At 35.3% G+C, this 21040-nt stretch overlaps 2 protein-coding genes and 2 long non-coding RNA genes across 6 annotated transcripts; 1 reads left to right on the top strand and 3 right to left on the bottom strand.

Moving 5' to 3' along the window:
• The first annotated feature begins 2853 nt into the window (after positions 1-2853).
• LOC108994620 (zinc finger CCCH domain-containing protein 55-like) lies at positions 2854-9187 on the top strand. Of its 2 annotated transcripts, XR_001996728.2 has the most exons (9): positions 2854-4178; positions 4407-4595; positions 6967-7146; positions 7231-7322; positions 7504-7761; positions 7858-7993; positions 8184-8382; positions 8505-8548; positions 8659-9187. XR_001996728.2 is itself a non-coding variant. In XM_018969899.2 (8 exons), exons 1-7 carry the CDS (start codon positions 3178-3180, stop codon positions 8365-8367), a joined length of 2040 nt encoding a protein of 679 aa, XP_018825444.1. In that variant the 5' UTR covers positions 2893-3177; the 3' UTR covers positions 8368-8382; positions 8607-9092. The 2 variants fall into 2 exon arrangements, 1 of the variants encoding a protein (XP_018825444.1); XM_018969899.2 differs by lacking the exon at positions 8505-8548 and having other exon boundaries at positions 2893-4178; positions 8607-9092.
• A 4619-nt stretch (positions 9188-13806) lies between these two features.
• Positions 13807-15716, bottom strand: LOC118344487 (putative disease resistance protein RGA4). The gene is made up of 2 exons (XM_035685163.1): positions 14718-15716; positions 13807-14463 (listed from the first exon to the last, which is right to left on the bottom strand). Exon 1 carries the CDS (start codon positions 15509-15511, stop codon positions 14723-14725), a length of 789 nt encoding a protein of 262 aa, XP_035541056.1. The 5' UTR covers positions 15512-15716; the 3' UTR covers positions 13807-14463; positions 14718-14722.
• A 1135-nt stretch (positions 15717-16851) lies between these two features.
• Positions 16852-18454, bottom strand: LOC118344488. 2 transcript variants are annotated; one of them, XR_004798293.1, is made up of 4 exons: positions 18155-18454; positions 17928-18015; positions 17764-17804; positions 16852-17134 (listed from the first exon to the last, which is right to left on the bottom strand). It is a non-coding gene; the product is annotated as an uncharacterized LOC118344488 (long non-coding RNA). The 2 variants fall into 2 exon arrangements; XR_004798292.1 differs by having other exon boundaries at positions 17928-18454.
• Positions 18455-18460: 6 nt separating this feature from the next.
• On the bottom strand, positions 18461-20679 carry LOC108994627. Its single transcript, XR_001996737.2, has 3 exons — positions 20504-20679; positions 18987-19132; positions 18461-18539 (listed from the first exon to the last, which is right to left on the bottom strand). It is a non-coding gene; the product is annotated as an uncharacterized LOC108994627 (long non-coding RNA).
• Between the last annotated feature and the right edge of the window lie 361 nt (positions 20680-21040).

Raw genomic sequence — 21040 nt, 5'->3', positions numbered from 1 at the left:
CGAAAATTGTAGACCATAACATTGATGCGAAAGGCAAAGACCACAATCCAAAGCATTGGGGCAGTCTGATTGTTGGTTGTTGTAGGGAACGACAATAATCGGCTTGTAGCAAGCAATCTCCCGTAGAGTTGGCAGAGAAGAGATGGAACAAAGGTAGACTTGACCATGGTAGTATAATCGGATGAGTTCAAGGTAGGCTTGGCCCTTGGCTATCATAAAGCTACAATATGAAACAGATCTATGGGGCCACATGCTGCTACCTTGCTTACGAAAAGGTTGTATACTGGGTGATGATGAGCTGAAATGAATTGCTTCAAAAGGGTTGAAATGATGATAAGTGACTGATTGGAAAAATAACATTTTTTAGGTATTTTAGTACAATTTTGTTAAAATATAAAATAAATGATAAAATTTATATTTTTTCATCGGTTTAACTTTTTAGAATAAGTGATAATTTCACATGGTATTTTACATCAAACTCAATCTCTATACTTTATTTCATTTAATTAAATATTTCACGTGTTGAGCCACATATTAAGAATGAGTCTAACCCACACGTGATAAAGAGTGTTAATATTTAAAATAAATAATAAAATATATCTCTTCTTATTAGTTTAAATTTTTAAGATAAATGATAATTTTACATATTTTATTATTATTTATAAATTATTCATTATTATTCATTTATATTTTGAGATACTCTTGATATCTAAACGAGCTCTAATCTCGTAAAAGGAAGATCCCATTAGGGTGCTATCGAATGGGTAGCACATAACTCTCATGTGTAGATGTTATGGCTTGTGGGCCACATAATTTGGCCGAAGATCTTCTTTGGTGCCAAGGAAGGGTTGGTCGATTGATTGGCTCAACAAAAAGAATCCATCATCATGATTGTAAACGAGAAATAATGACAAATGGAGGGTTAAAAAGAGAGAAAATGGGTAAAAAAACAAATAAAGATTTAGCTTTTTATTGATTATCATGTGATCAAGCATTGCATTAAGACTTCCTTTATTTTTAAAGTTGAATTGAGATTAAAATTAAAAATTAAATAAAATATTATTAAAATTTATTTTTTAATATTATTTTTATTTTAAAATTTGAAAAAGTTAAGTTATTTATTTTATTTTATGTAAAAATTTAAAAAAATTATAATGATTAAATGAGATGAGATGAATTGAATTAAGATGAGTTATTAGAGCTCAACGAGGCTTTTTTTATTTTAATCAGTTCAAACCTTTAATATTTACAAATTATATACATTTTTAAGGTTTGGGTTTTGTCTACTAATTATGACTAGTCTATTGTTAAATCTGTAAAGCCACATTTTACAAATAGCATTGACTGAGAATCTTTGATTCTAGTCAAAGTAAGAATCAATTTCATCAAATGACAATGCCATGTAAGACTCGTATGATAACAAAATTTATAATAATTATATTTGAAAGTTTTTACACAATAAATTATTTACGTGACATAATTTAATTTAAAAAATAAATTTTAAAATTTAAATTTTACAAATCAAATTATGATACGTGGATATGTGTGGTATAAAAGTCTTCAAAATAATATTATTTAATTTCAAAAATAAATTATTATGATATGAAACAACCAAAACAGAGATTATATATCCATCATTACGTCAATAATAAAGATGTATGCCCTCCTAATTGTGAAATTAAGGGTTTAGAAATTTAAAAAAGGAAAAAAAATTATAAATTGCAAGATTTTATTTGGCAAAGAGGTGGAAAAAGCGAAATAAAACAATGGATAATACTAACTAAAAATAGTCAAATTAAGAACATGAACATCTTAATCATTCTTAATGATATGAACTTTTGCAATCTTTTCTCTTTTGGACGTTTGTTGTTCTGAATCTCACTGTCCTTTTCACCAACTTTGAATTTTTAATGTTGTGCATTTTATTTTTTTTAAGATGAATGCTATGCATCAGTCACTATTCAATCATACATTTCATATTTATAAATTTTTTTTCATAAGATATGTATGTATTTTTTATAGAATATGGGATAATAAATAATAGCTGATGAGAAGAATTTTTATTTCTTTGGATACAGCTGTTATCATAAATAGACAAATTAAGAATGTTTTAGTTATATGTCTTTCTCTTAATTGTGAGTTATGATTTCAACCAATTTGTTTACTCGTTGCATCAATATAAATCATTTTTGAAGGTTTTTTGGTTAATTATTATTTTATTGTTATTAAAATAAATAAATAAAGTATTTGAAAAATTATAAGAAATCTTATTTTATAATACCTTCAATATGTTAGTGATATTATTTAAGATCTCTGATCTTCTAAAGTTTTATTCAAATTTTAAAGTTAAGAGTAAAATAGTGATAAATACATAAAACTCATAATCATTAAATATTTAAAATTGAGAAATAATACTTGTAATCGTGAGTGTGCAAGTGTCGTGTAGTCACTTTGAAAAAAGTGAATAAATATGAGATCCACATGAAAAGAAATTAATTTTTTAATAGTGGACCCTACTCTTTTTACAAAACGAGTGCTCAGTATTTACGCATTTTACGACTGTATGTAGTATTGCTGTTTAAAATTACCCAAATGCATCTTCATTTAAAATCTTTTTAAGTTAAAAAAAAAAAAGAAAAACAAAGTGACCTTACACAACCCAATGAAAAATTATCAAATAAATGGAGGGAAAAGTGCAAAAAAAAAAAAAAAAAAAAAGGAGGGGCCCACGTTTAGCTAGGGTTTCATGTTCTTGTGGAAAACAATTTAAAAAAAAAAAATCTATATGGTACAGAATGATAAATTGATAATATTATATACTGTGTAATTCATATGGCTTATACAAAATAACAAAAACACATGAATATGTATTGTATGTATTATGTGCTGCTCGTGCTTACAGATCTGAACTCTTACCACTCTCTGCCTCCTCAAGAGAGATTGCAGATACAGAAACCAAGAGAGGGAGAGGGGGAGAGGCAGTCTGTGAGAGTAAAGAGTGAATAGTGAGAGAGTGCTGTTAGCAGTACTCAGTACCGCCTTTGCAAGCCCGCTTGTTATATTTCAAACCCAACTGATTCCAAGCGAGAGAGAGAAGGGGTACCTCAAACCTTCACAATCCTTTGTTTCTTGCTTGCTTCTGTTTTTTCTCTCCTAGAAGTAAAAACCCAAGAAGCAATGGATCCTTTTGAAGCCACAAACGTAGTATTCTCAAAGATAAAATTTTTGGAGCCAGAGAATGCGTCAAAGATCATGGGGTACCTTCTGATACAGGACCTTGGAGAGAACGATTTGATACGCTTGGCACTTGGGTCAGAGACATATCTGCAGGCACTCATCTTCAAAGCCAAAACCCAGTTGGGTCTTCCCTCGAATATTATTTCTACACCCCTTACACCTTCCTCCCCTTCGCCTCTCAATCCCATAGCCAGACCAACCAACGCCAACCCTTTTTCACGCTCCTCACCTAGACTCCCCAATGGCTTTGACTTTCATAAAAACCCATCTACTGCCTCCTCAAATTCTTGGCTACTCTCTGGGTTCCCAAACAAGCCCATTAGCCCAAAGTCAAGTCCTTTGCTAACCTACGATAATATCCGCGCCGGGTCGCTTGCTTCACGTTCATTCCCATATAGCAAGAATGGCTTTGAGAACGGTAGTGGCACTAACACTGACCTCATTGACGAGCACCACCTCAACGAGTACCTCTCCTTCCTCAACGACTCTTCATCTTCATCCAGGACCGAAGATTTGCTCGATCCAGGATTCGAATTTGGTCATGAAGTACACAATTGGGCACATTCTGCCAATCATGGAGAAACCCATCTTCACAGAAGGAGCTATTCGGCTAGCGAAGCGTGTTTTGCGTCAGAAGAACCTGGCTTGGAATCTGGGTACAAACCCTGCCTTTACTTTGCCAGAGGGTTTTGCAAAAATGGCAGCAATTGCAAGTTTGTGCACGGCGGGTTTGTTGATTCGGTTGATATTCCTTCGGGTCCCATTGTGGGTTGCCCGAGTAAGTTCGAGGAGTTGGAACTGCAGGAGGAGATGATGAGATTGAAGGCTGCGCAGCAGCAAAGATTGGCTGCGCAGCAGTTCATGGCTGGAGTATCACCGTCACAGTCAGCGTACAACAAGTACATGAATTTTCTCTTGCAGCAGCAGACCGAACCCCAGAGGTATACTGGAGATGACCCATTTTTCGCTTTAACCTACTCTCATGTTTATCACATGTAAAGGTTACTGATTTCGAGTTTTTTCTGTTTTTGATGACACATTGCAGATTGCCCATTTTGTTTTCAACTTTGTCTGTGTGTTTGACTAAAAGGGTTATTGATCTTTAGTTTATTTTGGCTTTGGGTTCGTTCATGATATTTTCTTTGGGCTGCATTGCTGATGCATTGTAGAGCGGTGGCAGCTCCGACAGCATTTATGATGGGGGAAGATTTTTTCAAGTTTGGCCGCTGCCGGCCAGAGAGGAATGACTTTTTGGCAATGGCATCTACAGAAAAGTTGAATTCGGCTTCGAGGCAGATCTACTTGACCTTTCCAGCGGACAGCACTTTTAAAGACGAAGATGTTTCCGAGTACTTCAGGTAATATACCAACCTTTCGCTTTTCGATTATTCCATTGTCTTAAGGACTAAATCGCCTCTACTTCAGAATCACCCATTAGGTTGCCATGTACGGTATTCGTTGTTATGCATTGTGTAACAATGTTTTCTGCACCAAATTATGAATATGGAGCATTAGCATTAGTTTCTCTACATGCATCTTCAAAATCACATTTTTTAAAGATTGATTTTGCATATCAACAAAAATTCTCACATTGGATTATGTATCTTTGAACCAAATAATAAGGAAATATTATTATTTTTAATTTTTTTCTTAAAATTATTATTTTTATATATTTTACAATTAGCACCATGTTCTCAAAAATACAAATTTCATATATCTAAATATTACCAATTTCATATATCAAAATGACAAATTTTATGAATAAATATTAATATGTGCTAAAAAACACTTTGTATCATCAACTTAATACACATTTCATATATCAAAATCATCTTAATACAAATTCCACAAAATTGATTTTAATGGGTAGGAGAGAGAAAAAACATTAAAAATAATGTTTGGAGAGTGAATAGTGCTTCTTCAAGTTTGAAGAAGCACCATTCATAGCTATGTAAAAATTTAGAGATGCAGAAGTCAGTGTAGATGAATTTAAAGACATATTATGCAAATATGAAGATGAAGATAAAGATGAATAAGCCATTGCTAGAGCAGCCGTTATGGTAGCAATATTCATCGTTGGACTTTTGAGGCTTTGTTTGTTTTCACAACACATCTCATCATTACAACTTTTCTAAATCTCCACACAAAATAAAATAAACAATTTAACTTTTTCAAATCCCAAAATAATAATAATATTAAAAAAATATATTCTAACAATGTTTTATTCAATTTTCAATTTTTATCTCAACTCTTCTCATCTTATATGTGAAAACAAACCAGGCCTAAGCAAGCATGTCTTTTAAGTTCTGTTCATTATGTCCTATGCATTCGTGCTCTTTTATTTTTTGGTGAATTGTTTTTGGTGTTCAGGGATGAAATTTGTATCCCATCTTGTGATTTCTCTTTCATAATGGAATTATGATGTTGTGGCTTGCACCTGCCTGGAAAAGACTACCTGCTTTAGCTTCTCTTTACTGTTTATGAATAAAATTTTATCATACCTATAAAAAAGGACCGCATGCTTTACAGCATTGTATCCACTTCTAGTTTGTTTGCGGAGTTCATTGCTTTAGCCTTAAATGTCTTCTCAATAAACTTTTGTACCCGTGTACTTGGCTTCGCCTATTTTAATAAAATTCTTATTTACTGATATAAAAAAAATAAAACTTTTGTACCCATTTTGCTCCTTTATACCTTCCACAATGTTATGGAAGAACTTCTGTGGCTTGGGTAGCCATTGTGCAGCATCCTTGGGATTCCTATTTTTCAAGAGCCATTCGGTCTGTTATTGATAGAAGTTCACGTGGAGTTAGGGAGGGAGGGAGGCCTATAGTATCTTGCTCAAAAGCTGCAATACCTGATACATTCAATCCAATGTTCATCTTATCAAAAAAAAAAAAAAAAAACATTCAATCCAATGTTCATATCTGATATATTAAATGTTTCTTTAAATTTGTATATTTGATATCTGCACTGTTCCTTGGGATTAGCTAAAGCGGTATTGCTAGATATAATGTGTAGATGGAGGATCCAAGTGGACAGTTTCTAGGAAGTTGCATTCTTGTCATATTATTTACAAGAGATTGATCACTTGGTTTGTTTGACTCCTCAATCAAGTGCAAGTGCAAGTGCTTGAAGAACCTACTGCAAAATTGAGCTTGATATTGTTATTTGAAATGTTTTACGATTGAATTTAACTTGTTTTCGAGCAATATGTGGTCAATGAAGATGTAGAAATCCATCTTTTGGGGAGGAAAATTTGATAGGTATGCAAATTTTACCCGTGATTTTAGATTACAGAATGCAGCTATGATTGCAGGTTCTGTCCTAGATCATGGAGGCCATAGTTTGTTGGTTGAGATGCTGGAGTGTTTAAATGTTTTTCTCTTAGTGGTGGGCTTGTGTTTGAGTAGAATTACTTCTTTAGATGACCGTACATGTTGGTCAGCCCTTTTTCACTTGAAGGTGTCCTCTGTGTTTATGCTGTTCTTGGAGAATGATAGGAATGCAAATTATTTACTATCTTTACTTAAAAAAAATTCTGAAGTATTTTTTCCAGCCTCCTTATGAACGGGATCCATTCTTGAGTAGCAGAAAGCATGATCTTGAGTGGCTAACAAAACAAGTTTTGTATATCATGTTATTAAGTTATATTCATCAGTGTGTGCATTTGTTAGTGTTTAAAAGTCAAACTCTGGAATATAATTAAAATTTATTATCTCTCTGAAGCAATTTTGGACCAGTCCAAGATGTGAGGATTCCATACCAGCAGAAGCGAATGTTTGGGTTTGTTACATTTATCTACTCAGAAACTGTGAAACTCATTTTGGCCAAAGGGAATCCTCATTTTATATGTGATTCACGTGTGCTTGTCAAGCCCTACAAGGAGAAGGGAAAATTTCCGGACAAGTATGGAAATCTTTACTCTTGTGCCATCTAGATTTTGTCTCGTCCACTTGCTGTTTTTATACTTTTGTTTTTGATTGATTGCAGAAGGCAACAACAGCAACTGGAGAGGGGAGAGTTTTCACCTTGTTCAAGTCCCTCTGGGCTCGACTCTAGAGAATCCTATGATCTACCCCATGGTAAGCTTACAAGCATGCATGCTTCTTCCTGCTTCTTTCCTTCGAATTTTCCCTTTCATTCTTGGTGAGCATGCTACAAAGCCAATAAAAAACTTTTAAGCTGATTCTTTTCAGTTCGTTATGCATTCTAAACTTTTGTGTTTAAATCATTTACCTCACTGAATCTCAAATCTCCTTACAGCACCTAGAATGTTTTATAATACGCAAGAAATGATATTGAGTAGAAAATTAGAGGAGCAGACTGAACTACAGCAAGCAATTGAACTTCAAGGAAGAAGACTGATAAATTTGCAGCTTCCGGACTTGGATGAACGTATACACCACCACCAGCGCAGTCTGTCTGTTGGTTCTCCTGTTCTCTTAACTGCTCAGCTTCATGCTAATGTCAATCAAAGTGTCATCCTCCCATCTGTTGGAACCAAACAAGATGTTGCACAAGGTCAGCCATATGATGGCAGCCATCAGATATGGCTTTGGTTTTATATCTCTGGAAGATGTAGGCTGGTAGCGATTAATATGTATTCTGTTGGTGCAGGTCACAGTGACAATTCTGCTGCAGCTGCTGAACATCTGCTTTTGCAGGAAGCGAATCCAGCTTGTATTCACAATAATCACAATGCCAACAGCAAGGAGGACATCTTCCATGCTGAAGAGTTTGATCTCCAGAAAAGGTATGGAGCTTGATAATCATATAAGAATGAAGGCCAGCCATGATAGCAAGCATCACTCTCTACTTTATTTGAGTTGTATGCTCCGCCCTCACTCCTCTGTGTTCGTGTGTCTATCTGTAATTTCTAATTCTTCTCAATTGCTGATTATGTTCTCTTGCTCATTTCCCCTCTATGTTGACCATGAGGGCAGTGTAGAGCAGGTACTTCCCGATAGCCTTTTGCCTTCTCCTACCAAATCAGTAGGGGATAATCTCTGTGTCATTTCTGCTGCTGTGTTGGAGGTTAATGAGAGCTCCGCATTCTCCACTACTCTGTATTCTTCTGGAAAAGATTTATCACTCAGCAATTCAACTAATGACAAAGCTTCCAAATAATATCGAAATGCCAAGGTGCATCCCTCAAGAAACTCTCTTGCTATACTGATAAGAGAATAGATAGTGGATTCAACTTTAGATATATTTATTTTTTAATTCCTTGAGTTTTCTATTGGCATGAAACTTTTGCAATGCAGCCTTTGTAATAAACGTGAGCATGGCTAAACGGACTGACTTTCGGGTAACAGATATTCTTTTGTTTCTTGAATTATGCTAAAAATTAAAACTACAATTTGCAGATATTTGGTCAAGGCTTCTTGGTGATTAGAGTACTCATGTTTATATTGGCAGAAATCATAGAGAAGCTTATAAAAGGGCGAAAAATCCTTCAAAAAATATAGGAGATTATACCTACATCAAAGAGTAGATCCATAGAGAAGATATGAACGAGTACATCACCATCATCGGCAATACATACTACTACTAACAGCAAATACATATTCCATACATCAGGACAGATGATTCTGAGTAGAGAAGGGTGTTTCTCTTCTACCGCCGTAACGACGCTGTATGTGTTTCTGGACCACACTGACTGGAGCAGTACAAAGGATTGTAACTTCTATCACACTGTCAGCTACACATTTTCTTTCTTTTTACCCTATTTATGTTGGGAGATGTGGTTCAGTAGAATTGGACTTTATGCCAGAGGATTAGACAAGACAAATATGTACAGGCTACTGTGTTAGCAAACAAAGGAAGTTTAGAGGAAAATGACTTCCCATCCACGCTTATATTTTTTTAATTTTCCCTTTCTGAGCAGTAGATAATCAAACTAGTAGAACACGACAAATAAGAGTAAAAATTCCCTTCATTGTTATCACCACTCGAGTGCAGGTTCATTTTATAATGTTAGTTTGGTTTGGACTTGTTCACTCTAGGGAACTCTTGTCTTCTCTCTTACTTTAGGCCCACATGTTGGGGAAAGGTCGCTTTTGGCACATGGGTGCTGACACTATACGGGTTGGGGTATATAGGTATTACTCTCCTTTCCCTTTCAGCTTATTGAAATGTTTTTATTTGGATCTATAAGTTTTGTGGAAGCCAGATCCTTTGTGTGCTGACAGATTTAGCTTTTGCTCTTCTGCATGGCGCCCAATTGCTGCTTTCCTAAACAGGAATTGTCTAAAACTGACCCTCTTAACATGTTGTGTTAATGCTTATAAATATTGAAGAAACATAACTTGGATATGATATGATTGCAACAATCCTGACAATCAGCCTAAAGATTGATGGAGTCTCTCCTATGCAAGTTGCTTTTGTTGCTTACATAAAGGCCCTCGCTCATAAAGGTTTCCATGCAATCTGGGGTGGGTGGAAGGGAGGGAAAGTCTGGAGATGTAAAAGTGGAATGATTTTTCTCACTCCGAAGTCCTAAAGCGTATCGGTTTTGCTAATCAGTTTATGAGACATCCTTAATTATTTCCTTAAACATGAAAGGGGATCAAGATATAGCTGGAATTACTCATGGTGTTAAAAATTAGCTACTGAGCACCCCCCCCAAATCCCACGTCCTTTGGTGCTAAAAATCAGTCTTGAACCAGTCTTAAATCATTGTCTTTTTTTTTTTTTAAGGGATGATTTCAGATTGCCTTTGTGTTCATATCTGAGAATTGATTTACCTGGGAAGACACATTAGACTCCAAAGTGTCATTCCAAAGGCCAAAAGAAGAGTGTTCAAACGGCAAGTTGGAAGAATAGTATTCATCAAAACAGTTTTTATGGCTGACTATCTGATTATAAAGACTGCATCGGCTGTTAATAGGATGATGTAAACCTTTTGGTAGGGTTTTACAATTGAAAAGAACCTTAATTTCATCCTCAAGGCCTGTCTTCCCTTTGCTTGCCTAAAGTAGATGACTCTTGACTTTCGCCCAATGACCCTTTTAATGCTGCATTAGATGGCCCCAAAAGCTACGTGGGCCATCCACTCAAAAAATGTAACATTATGGATTGAGCTTTGTTAGGTATAAGCGGTTAGGTACACCAAACCGCGTACCGACGTTGGCATAGCTTTTTTTTATTGAAAATAAAAATAAAAGAAGGTTCCCTATCTCACGAAAATCATTTCACTTTCAATTCGTACCGTTTTATTAAACAGATACCTTACATGTCAGCATCGGTGCATGGTTTAGTATGCAAACTTGTTTGCAAGAAGACTTTTCCTTATTGGATTACAGTCATTTGAGGCAGCTACGACCAAAGCTACCGACGCTAGGGGATTGAAGTGTGCTAAAAGTGAATGACCTAATTAGATGGGTAAATGCATCCGATTAGTGTTAGATTTATACACACAATTAAAAAGAACTATTTTTAACAACGGACAAGTTTGATATGATAACGTCATATTTGCTATAGAGTTTGATGAATTTTACAATATAGTATTAATTCATCAAGCGATAGTTTGTAAGGTAGGTTTTTTGTAACTCTTCTTGTGGATCTAGTAGTATATTCCCCAAGGGAAATGCTTTTTGTACCCATTTTTTTAAAAATTTCTTTTCTTAATAGTTAAATAAGTGAATATTATTAAATTTATGTATTTTTTAAATGCTCAAAGATATTAAATTTCTGTTTTGATTCAACCCATTTCCTGTGAATGCGACCAACACCCACATACTCTTATAATTTCAGTGAATCATGAAAACTGAAATGGGAAAAGTGGCATCTGAAACAATTTTCAGATGATGTCTCAATTCCAGTAAGTGGGTTCAGTCTAAAATGATCAAAGGGCTATGGTAAATCCCCATAGAAAGAAAAGGAAAAAGTTGGGGTCTCTGATAATTCATGGCATGGTCCGTGGCAATCCAAGCTATATTGCATTACATATTTGGTTTTGTGACAAAAAATATTACACTCTAGCCTTCATAGACTTAATTCTATCTTTCTCACTAGAAGTTCTCAACTTTGTTTCCATGAACCGATGATTTGGATTATTGGATTCTATTATGTATTTAATTGGATTGCGTTTCTAAGTCCACGAATTTCTAATTCCAAAGGCTCAGTAAGTACATGGCCTAGCAAGGTCTACTACCTCTTCAGTTTTGGCACTTTCTTTGCCCATATGAAACAAATGTCTCTAGAAAACATGCATATATATTTTGATTCCCAGGTTGTGTGCGTGTGTGCGTGTGTGTGTGAGAGAGAGAGAGAGAGAGAGAGAGAATTCACAAGAGAGGCCAGCAAATCAATGTACCCAAATTTACAATGGATATCTATATTTCCAGAGAGAGAGAGAGAGAGATGCTCTACATCATGGCATTTTTGTCTTGGGCTAGCTTAGCTAGTAGGTACATCATGTACATGCAATTGCCACCAGGCATTATTCAGCTCATTTCATGTATTGAATCCTGAAATACAGACATGAATACAGACATGAATCATGACCATACTTAACAGTGCAGGGCCCCCCAGAGAGGGTATGGAAGGGAGTGGTGTGCTTGGAGAGCAAAGTAATTGAAAGAACGCCTGATGAATAATAATTTTCTATTTAGAATGTGAAACAACAATATCTGGGACCAGAAAAGAAAGAAAACAAAATGAAAGCCTAGAATATAGATGATGGACATAAGCAGTAACACTAAGTGCAGCAACAGCGTATTGAATTGTCAACCCCACTTAGCTAACTCAAGTTTTGGATGATTCACTCAAGCTCCGTTTGCCACTAATTAAGTAAGGCAGGTTAAAAGCATGGCTCCCTATGCTAGGACTACTCGACGATTTTACTGAAAAATGAGACAGAAATTGAAGACAATACAGAGAATTTCTTAAATTGTTTCCTATATTAATGTTGGTTGTCTCAGAAAATTTCCAATTAATAAACGGAAATGTGCAGTTTTCTTCTGTTTGAAGGCCAATCGAGTGTGTAGTTCAGTTATTTCCTGTCCTGTCTTATCTGGCTTCAGTCTATACAATGAGGAATAAACTTTTGATTGCATCTATTTTTCTGCCACTTCTGCTGTCATGTAGCCTACAACATATGGGCGCAGATGGTAATGTAGAGATATCTGTGCTGAGCAATAGAGCTGGTTTCCTGGGTTTCTCATTTGCTTTTCCCATGGTTGGTTTACTCAAACCAAAAGATAGCAATGCTCTTATGGCTCCCATACTCCTTAAGTTTTCTGATATCGAGCCTAGAATTAATTAATAGGTCTACTCTCTCTCTCTGAATTTATAGTGCATGCACATTTCATAGTCTTTTCTTTGGAAACACTGTCTTGGTTTTGAGATGTGATGATCGAAAAAATCTTTAAACTCTATGGTATTTTCCAGTGAGTTCGGCCATTCACATTAAGTCCCCAATGACTCATTTGATAAGTAATTCTAGGCCTGTTGAACTCAAAATTTGAGATCAAGACAAATTTAATTATGTATACATGTAAGTCTCTTACCAAGCATAGCGCGCCACCCCAGTAGTCATGAATTTGGCTTACAATTTGCAGCAAAATTAATGGAGTATAAAATCCTCATTACTCAGAATTATTAGGAAAGGAAACATAGGGGAAGGATATCACTGATGGCACTGAAAAATGCCCTGTATGGAAACTATCACACGTAAGCCCTCTTTTATACTATTTCATACATGATGCAGATGCAGTAGAAGGCAACTTGACCTTAAACCACTCTTATTTATAATAGTGGTAGTGGCTTTGCATGTGGATGTTTATATCTAAAGATTTCCACACAAAACAACATAAAAACTATGAATTGGGAAGATCAGCAAAATTTGCATATGTCAAGGATTATCTTTCAATAAATTTGCTCAATCTGGGATTGGAATTATACAATCTCTCCATCAAGTTCACAGTACAGCTCCTCCATCTTGGCCTGTTTTGTGTGAAGTAAAAAGCATAAATCATATGACATTTGCAGGTTATTTGAAACTGGCTCAACTAATTTTGGACTATTTTTATATCGGAAATAACCAATAATTCTTCAAATGATGTGATCAAATCTCATTCCAACTCATCTCATCTCATCTAATCATTACGACTTTTCCAAACTTCTATACAAAATACAATAAATAATTCAATTTTTTTAAAATTTTAAAACAAAAATAATATTTTAACAATATTTTATTCAACTTTCAAATTTTATCTCATCTCAACTTCTTATTCCAAACCTCCCATAAAGCTTGCAAATTTTAGCTAAAGGTTTAGCAGTCGAACACAAGTGAACCATGCATTTAGAGCTTTACGGGCTTGCCCTTTTGTTTTGCATTTCTCCAATTGAAATAAACTTTTCCAAGCAGGTTTTGGATGTGTGATTTTGTACGCTTCACAAATATTTGGTGTCAATGTAACTGCTGGCCAAGTTAACATGTATCATGTATGTATGGCATGAAAAATGCAATTGGAAAGGAGATTCTAGAAGAATTGGAAGGACGTTGCCATTAGAAGAATTGGAAGGACGTTGCTGTGCTTGGAAAATTCTGAAACAGAGTGGTTGTCTTTCAAGAACAATAAAATCTCAAAAATAAAACAAATGATCTACTTCCCTCACATTTGAAGCAATGCTTTGCTTATTGTAATTGATTTTCAAAACATTACATGATTAATAAATCCCTTCTCTTTAATCTTTGGATAGCATCAACAAAATTCTCAATTTATCCCATTTCTCACTATCCTCATTCCACACATCATCCAACACTAGTAACTACTTCTTTCCTTCAAATTTTTTCCGAATACGAGAGGCCAATGCCTCCATTGCAGCAACTTCTTGTTTCTCGTTTGTTACAGATTCTAAGATTTTTTCTACAATTTTTTGAACATCAAAGATATGTTTGGATCGTCTGGTCATTGAAAATGAATTGAGCTAGTGTGGTATATAATCGGAAGGATTCCTACATTCTCTTTAACATTGGAATCAGAAAGAAGTATATCTATGATCTTCATCTTGTCATCCTTCCTACCAATAACTTCTGCCTCAGGTACGAAAGAATGATCAGTATCATCCCAAGTTCAGCAAAAATAAAATTACTATCACTTTCGATGCTAAGAAACATGCAGGCCCTGTTCAAATTGTTGTCGTGAAATTACACAGCCTCAACCTTGCGGCCTCCTATATTTCTTCCCTTTGCTCTTCTTCCTCCTTACTATTCTCCTGGATGTGAAGAATCATGCATATGGTGATATTTCTTATTTGAATAGAGAAGAAAAAAGCAATAAAGAAAGCGAGGTAATCATAACTAACTTATTTACTTGTAGAAGATGCAGTGCATTAGATTTGTTTTACAAACTCTCAATCCCTCTGCCCTGTTTCTTCTTTACTCAAAGTCGGTTTTGCAAATAGAATTTTATAAGTTGAAGGTGAAGAAGGTGGATGCGGCGATAAAGATAAAATTGGAAGAAAAATACCTAGATCAGTTGTATTCCAGTTGAGGATCAAAGTACTCCAGCTTTGGGATGTGAGCAATCTTGGGCCAATCCTCACCTCCGTCTTGTTCGCATCTTTGTAATAAGATGGGGCAATCATGAATTGTCAACACTTTCAAAGAGGTTAGCCTACTCATTGCTTCAGGCAGTGATGTTAAACCAGAGCATCTAGAAATCGTGAACCGCTCAAGTGATGCCCAATTGCATATCCACTCTGGCATAGTCATCAAGCTTGAACAATCTGAGATTCGGAGCTCTTGTAGAGTGGTAACATGTTGAAGCCCCAATGGTAGAGACACCAATTTCGGAATACTTTGAAAGTTCAAAGAGATGAGGCTTTTAAGCCCTTTCCATTGCATAACGTGCTCATCGTTGCCTAGATCAAGCATAGGACAATCAAAAAGCTCCAGGTTTTGAAGTGCAGTGAGATATTGTACACCTTGGGGGATAGACTTAAATTTAGGGCAGCGCTTTATCTTCAAATACTGGAGAGATACGAGGTTTTGCAACCCATCCTCTGGCAGTGTTTCTAGATCCTTAATTTCTCGTAAGAATATATACCTCAATTTGGAGAGAGGAGGAGATGAAAAGGCAATGGGTGTAGAGGAAGCGGAGGAGGAGGCATTCGTTATTGTTTGTTGCACTACCTTCCACCTGGCATTCAATAGGAGTAACTCTTCTTTCAGATGTGGAAACATTGGAAATGAAGTCAACAGAGGGCAATACCATATTTCTAATTTTGAAAGACGAGGGAATAGTAAAGCATTCCTCATCATTGATGAAGGTGTTTCAAAGGAATTTTGATGATCAGTCGTTGTATTGACATCCACATTATAAGAATCACTCCTCCTCCTCCACCAACCCTTCAGATTAGGATAGTAAAAGAGGAAAATACTCTCAAGAGATGGAAAGAATTCTGATGAAGAAAAAGAAGATAAAGATAACTCATTGTTGTCACTACAATCTGATAAGTACTCTATTTCTTCAAGGAACTCCATAGAAATACTCTTTAGAAAGGGTAGTCCACTCAATGGTGGCAAATATTTCAATTTACTACGAAACCATAATCTCAAATCAATCTTTAGGGTGCATTTGGTAAATACACTTGGTAGTCTCCCTTGTAGAGATATGCAGAGGCACTCAAGTGGCTGCGGGATCAGTAAGATATAAGAATCTATCTTTCGAACTTATTCAGTTTTATTGCGAGAGTAGATTAATTTTTGGTCTTTCTGGCTTGCTTGCAGTAGATTGCAAAGACTTCTCTGCTTATTCTACGTACAGCAAGTTGTCTTTAATTCTCAGTTTCTAACTTTCTGTAATTTTTTTCTAAGGAAGTTTTTGCATTTCCCTCTTATTTTTCCCTCGCATCATGCTGTCACAAGTAATATTGCTGAACCTTGGCCTAAATTTCTATTTGTGCCTGATTTACACCCATACCAGTTTTAAAAGTTGCTTTGTGGATCTTAAAACTGGCGTGATATAATGAATTTATTGGCTGTACTTACATATCTCTTGGCTGTTATTATATGTTGATTCGTCCGTTAATGTGGGGGTGGGTAATTATCCAGTATCCTAACAATTATATTGTTTTCCAGGTCTTAAAACAGTGAAATTGTATTCAAATAAGGAGAACATGGGCTTTGGGTATAGTTTGGGTCGCTAGGAAATATGTCTTGTAACGCAGAGTGGAGACAACAGACCTTGAAGAAGATTGAAGATCACTGACCCTGAAAAGAGAAGATAATACAAGTGGATGCATAGATGCATTTGGGTCGCTAGGAAGCATGTTTAGGCTTCTCATTCTTTTTCCTTTTGCAAAATTTTTTGATTAAATTTACAACATAGAACTGCATCAAGAATGAGAACTTTTATGATTATCTGTGTCAACTCGTCTCGACTTCTGGCATACCCTTTGTCTGTGTGGTTGTGGCAATTTGATGGATTCTTGCATTTGAGAAAATAAAATAGCTCTGTAGAAAATATTTTTGCAAAAGCCATAGCAGTAACAATTCATTCAAACAGTGCCAAAATTAATTAAAATCTTCAAAATGGAAGAATACATTATCATTGCATAACAACATGCACTAAAAATTAGAATAGATTCATGAACATTAAGTTGGAAACTTTGAATTGATGACAAAAACCAAGACGAAAGCTCTTCAAAGATACATTCTAAACAACACCAAATTAAACACATTCTTTACATAAATTGAACAATATACAAAATCACTATTCCATTGGCACGCTCTTATCGTGAGAATTGCACATCCAAAATCACCAAATTTATAAACATCATTCTTTACATAAATATTACAATGTCTCACATCTAGGTAAGCAATTCCTCTTTCATGTATAAACTGCAACGATTTTTTAGTGTTGTCCCGTGCAATCTTCATGACCTATACATATGAAGAGCATCACACAAAAAACTCATAAAGAGCAAAAAGAATCCATCTTGATATGAAAATGAAAAAATGTCATATAAAAAATAAAAAACTTACTAAAAAACCGAAAAAAAAAATTGCAATCTCAGGTCTACAACCTACCCACCAAAAGTTGCATTAATGATATCATACCAATGTTTCATTAAGTTATAAATTCATAATATTCGGCAGTTTGGTGGAAATATATATTTAGAGTTTATGTTGGTGTTTCATTGACAGGGGTGATGGACAAAATGTTGAATCTCTTATATCGTTGCTGTTGAAATAGATATGGTAAATGATCCTACATGACGAGGATGCATCCTTCTGATACCATTAAGTGCCTCGGAGAAGAAAAAACCATGTGTAATCTAGTAACATATGAGTTATCCAATCATTTTGTCAGCCCCCTAGGCATATCCTATAATCATGAGATCTTTTGAAATTGAAAATATTTACAATAGAACACTTGTAGCAAAATGCAAACAAAGGGCATCAGATTACTCTTTATATACATGCATGCAATTGTTATGCATGTGGTGCAATGTGTTAGGGGGGGTGAGAGAGAGAGACAGCAGCAAGAAGGAGATTATCATGTAAAGTACCTTTCTTCTACAAACTCCATACCGTTATCAGAAGGTGATCCCTAAGTGTTTCAACAAAAAGCCCAGAGAGGGAGAGGGTGAGTCAGAAAATGTACCATTAACAAGGGATTATTTTCTTTCAGGAACATGTATCCATTAAACCTATGTCTAAAAAGGTTACTTACTATGATCATGTCCCCACATGGCCATAGGAAACAGAAATCATGTTGCAGAAGCAATAGTTATGACATGGAGCCGTCTTTTAAGTTGATTCTGAAGTCAGAAAATGGTTAGAATCTGATATTGTCGTGGATATCAGGGAGCTTACATCAATTATGAAAGGGGGAAAATGTATTTGAAATAAATGGGTGAATAGAGAATGCACAATATGCATTTAGCTGAAGATCAGCACCTCGAGAGACACGCTGTGCAGTCACCCTTCTGAGTGCTGATAAGATTCCAGCAAAAAGGGGAACTATCATTTCTTTCATACCCAACACTTGCTCTGTCAGAACCTCAGTTTCAGGGCCATCTTTTGATGGTAATTCCAGGTTAAGCTCACAATAAAACAGAGTGGCAAATAAAGTTGCAAATATGCTTAGTTTCACAATGAAAAAGTACAGCATTGAAAGACATGGGGAAACTATAAAGAAAATAGACAAAAAAATTAGCTAGAAACAATTTAAGATTAAGAGAAGTTTGATGTGAAAGAGGATATAGAATGGAGAATATGTTGCCATGGCCCACCCCTGAGATAGTAAGTAGAAGGATGCCAACATTGCAATAAGACCACCTACCTGGTAAAAGATGAGGAAGCATCTGAGTATTGAGAGAAAAGAATAGATTTGTTAACAAACTCTCAATCCCTCTCCCCTTTTTCTTCTTTACTCAAAGTCGTTTCTGCAATATGTACAGCTTTTTAAGATATGGGTGAGGTTCAAAGCCTTCCAATGCCATTTCATCACCTGCATTAATAACATTTTCTTCCCTCCATGGTTGACACTAAGAATGGTTGACACTCTAATCATGCAAGACATGTTTTTTCACAGGATAGACTAGAAAGGTCTGATTGTAAGTGCTTGAAAAGTGAAGATGGTTTTAAGAGACAAGAATATAAGCGGCAGAACACCTAACTAGGATAGGAAAAGAGACAAGAATATTATGAAGTTCTGCCCATTTAAATCCATAGAGGCTGTCCAAGAGCCAATTCACTTAAACATTGGTACTAGTTAATGGAAACCTACATATACCGGAGATTGCTAAATACTGCCATATAGACACCATAAGCAGCGCTTGTGGATAGTATGGGCACTGTTTCCACTTCAACCGGAGAAGACTTATCAACAGCTTTCCTTGCATTGATCAATGCATTCATAACTGCTGTCCCAACCTTAATTAAGCAAAACACATTAAATTCCAGCATTTTGCATTAAACTTGCATAACATTTTCTGAAGAAAAATAATGATAAAAAACCTTTGCAACAAAAGTAAGAGAGAGTGATCCATATTAGTCAAATCTGAAAAGGAAGTGCATGCTTTAGTAATCCATATACATTATTTCCCCCGCTATTTTATTGAGATCATGTAGAATCCTATCAAAAACTTCTAGAACTAGAGTTAATCCTTTCTTTTAGTGTACCTCAATCGGTCAAGTTTTCAGTCAAGGATTGGGGGCAGCTTTGGGTTATATCTCAGATGGAAAACCATTTTATTTTAGCAAACTATAGACAACATAAAGAGCAAAACTACAATGGGGAAACATGACTAAGCACACTGAAAACTATGAAGATAACCACTCCGCGAGTCATAATAAATGAATTATCTTGCCATAGCTTGAGGTTAGGTCCAACACTTAGAAATCAAGATAGGAATGGTCAGGCAATCCTTTCATGGGTAATCATTCATTCCTTGTTAACATTTTCGTTTCAATTCACTCTTTAATAGTTTAGTTCTTGAATACGAAACAATCTGAAACAAATGAAACCACTCAACCAATCTAGGTTGTGAAAGGCCAAAAAAAAACTTTTATAAGCAAGAAACCTTTATTAAAAAGCGTAAAAGGTGAACCCAAATATAGAATGTATACAAGAGAGAACTCCACTAGAAGGATAAACAGATACAAGAAAACTATGGAAGTTAAGCCCATTAAAGTCTTTTGAAGCTGTCTAAAGGAGGAGAATACTGAAAAATAATGGTTTGAGCTCAACTTCACAGTCTTCAAACATTCTATCATTCATTTATTTGAAAATACATCATATGAGACAAATTGAAACCATTTTCCACACTGATGCAACTTGCGTACTGCCACTTAACCCTCTCAAGAATAAAAGAGCCTACAATTCTATGGATATACTAGAGCCAAACCAACCTATCTAAAGAAGTCACTCCACACAAGCAATCTCACAAAAGAGTAAAAGATGATCAATGGGCTCACCACTCCCCTTACACATGCAGCACCAATCAATTGAAACGATGGCAAAGCTCTTATAAAAGACAATCTAAGCAGATGAGGCATCTCAGTAGGGAATCGTATGTTTTACACCAAATGGTGCAACTATATATTAAACCATTTTTATGGATCTAATCACATTTATGATAAAAGATAGGAATCTGAACGAACATATTGCATATTCTTTCAATGTAATAAAAACCACATGTAAATACTAAATCCTTCCTCATTTAGCTGAAATTTTGAATCAATTTCCGATGAATTAGAAAAAAGTTTGTTCATATATCACCCACCAAAAATAAAATTAATTACCTAAAACCCTTCCATCATTCTTTTTCCCAAATATCCATGGTTTCAATTTCGGAGCTTGATTCTCGTGGCTACATATACACCGGGCAAGCTGTGTTGAAATTACCAGAAGAATTCCCTCAGGGCCCAAGTCCCTCCGGTTCCTCCAGACAAGTATTCGATAGTGCAGTAAAGGAATATTTTTCTGTTTTAAGAGTTGTTGCAATGAGCTGTAAATATATTTTCTTTATTCGTTATTTTCATTCCATTATTTGTTGTCTATAAGTAACAAAGCATATATATATATATATATAAATATATTTTTTGATAAGTAAGAGATAAATATTATTGATATGAATGAAGTAGGCATAGCCCATGTATACATGAAGTATACAAAAAAACAACTAAATGCATTCTAAGAACGATAAATTAAGAACAAGAAATTATGAACATTGTCCTCATTTAGTACAATAGCGAAAAACCAAAGGAGTAAAGTGTGGATGAAAAAATTCTTCAACTCCGCCATTGTGCGTTCCTTGTCTTCAAAACATCGCGTATTCC

This window comes from Juglans regia, chromosome 14 (assembly GCF_001411555.2).
Source record: "Juglans regia cultivar Chandler chromosome 14, Walnut 2.0, whole genome shotgun sequence".
Taxonomy (NCBI): Eukaryota; Viridiplantae; Streptophyta; class Magnoliopsida; order Fagales; family Juglandaceae; genus Juglans; species Juglans regia.
This window is presented reverse-complemented; position numbering and strand designations above follow the sequence as displayed.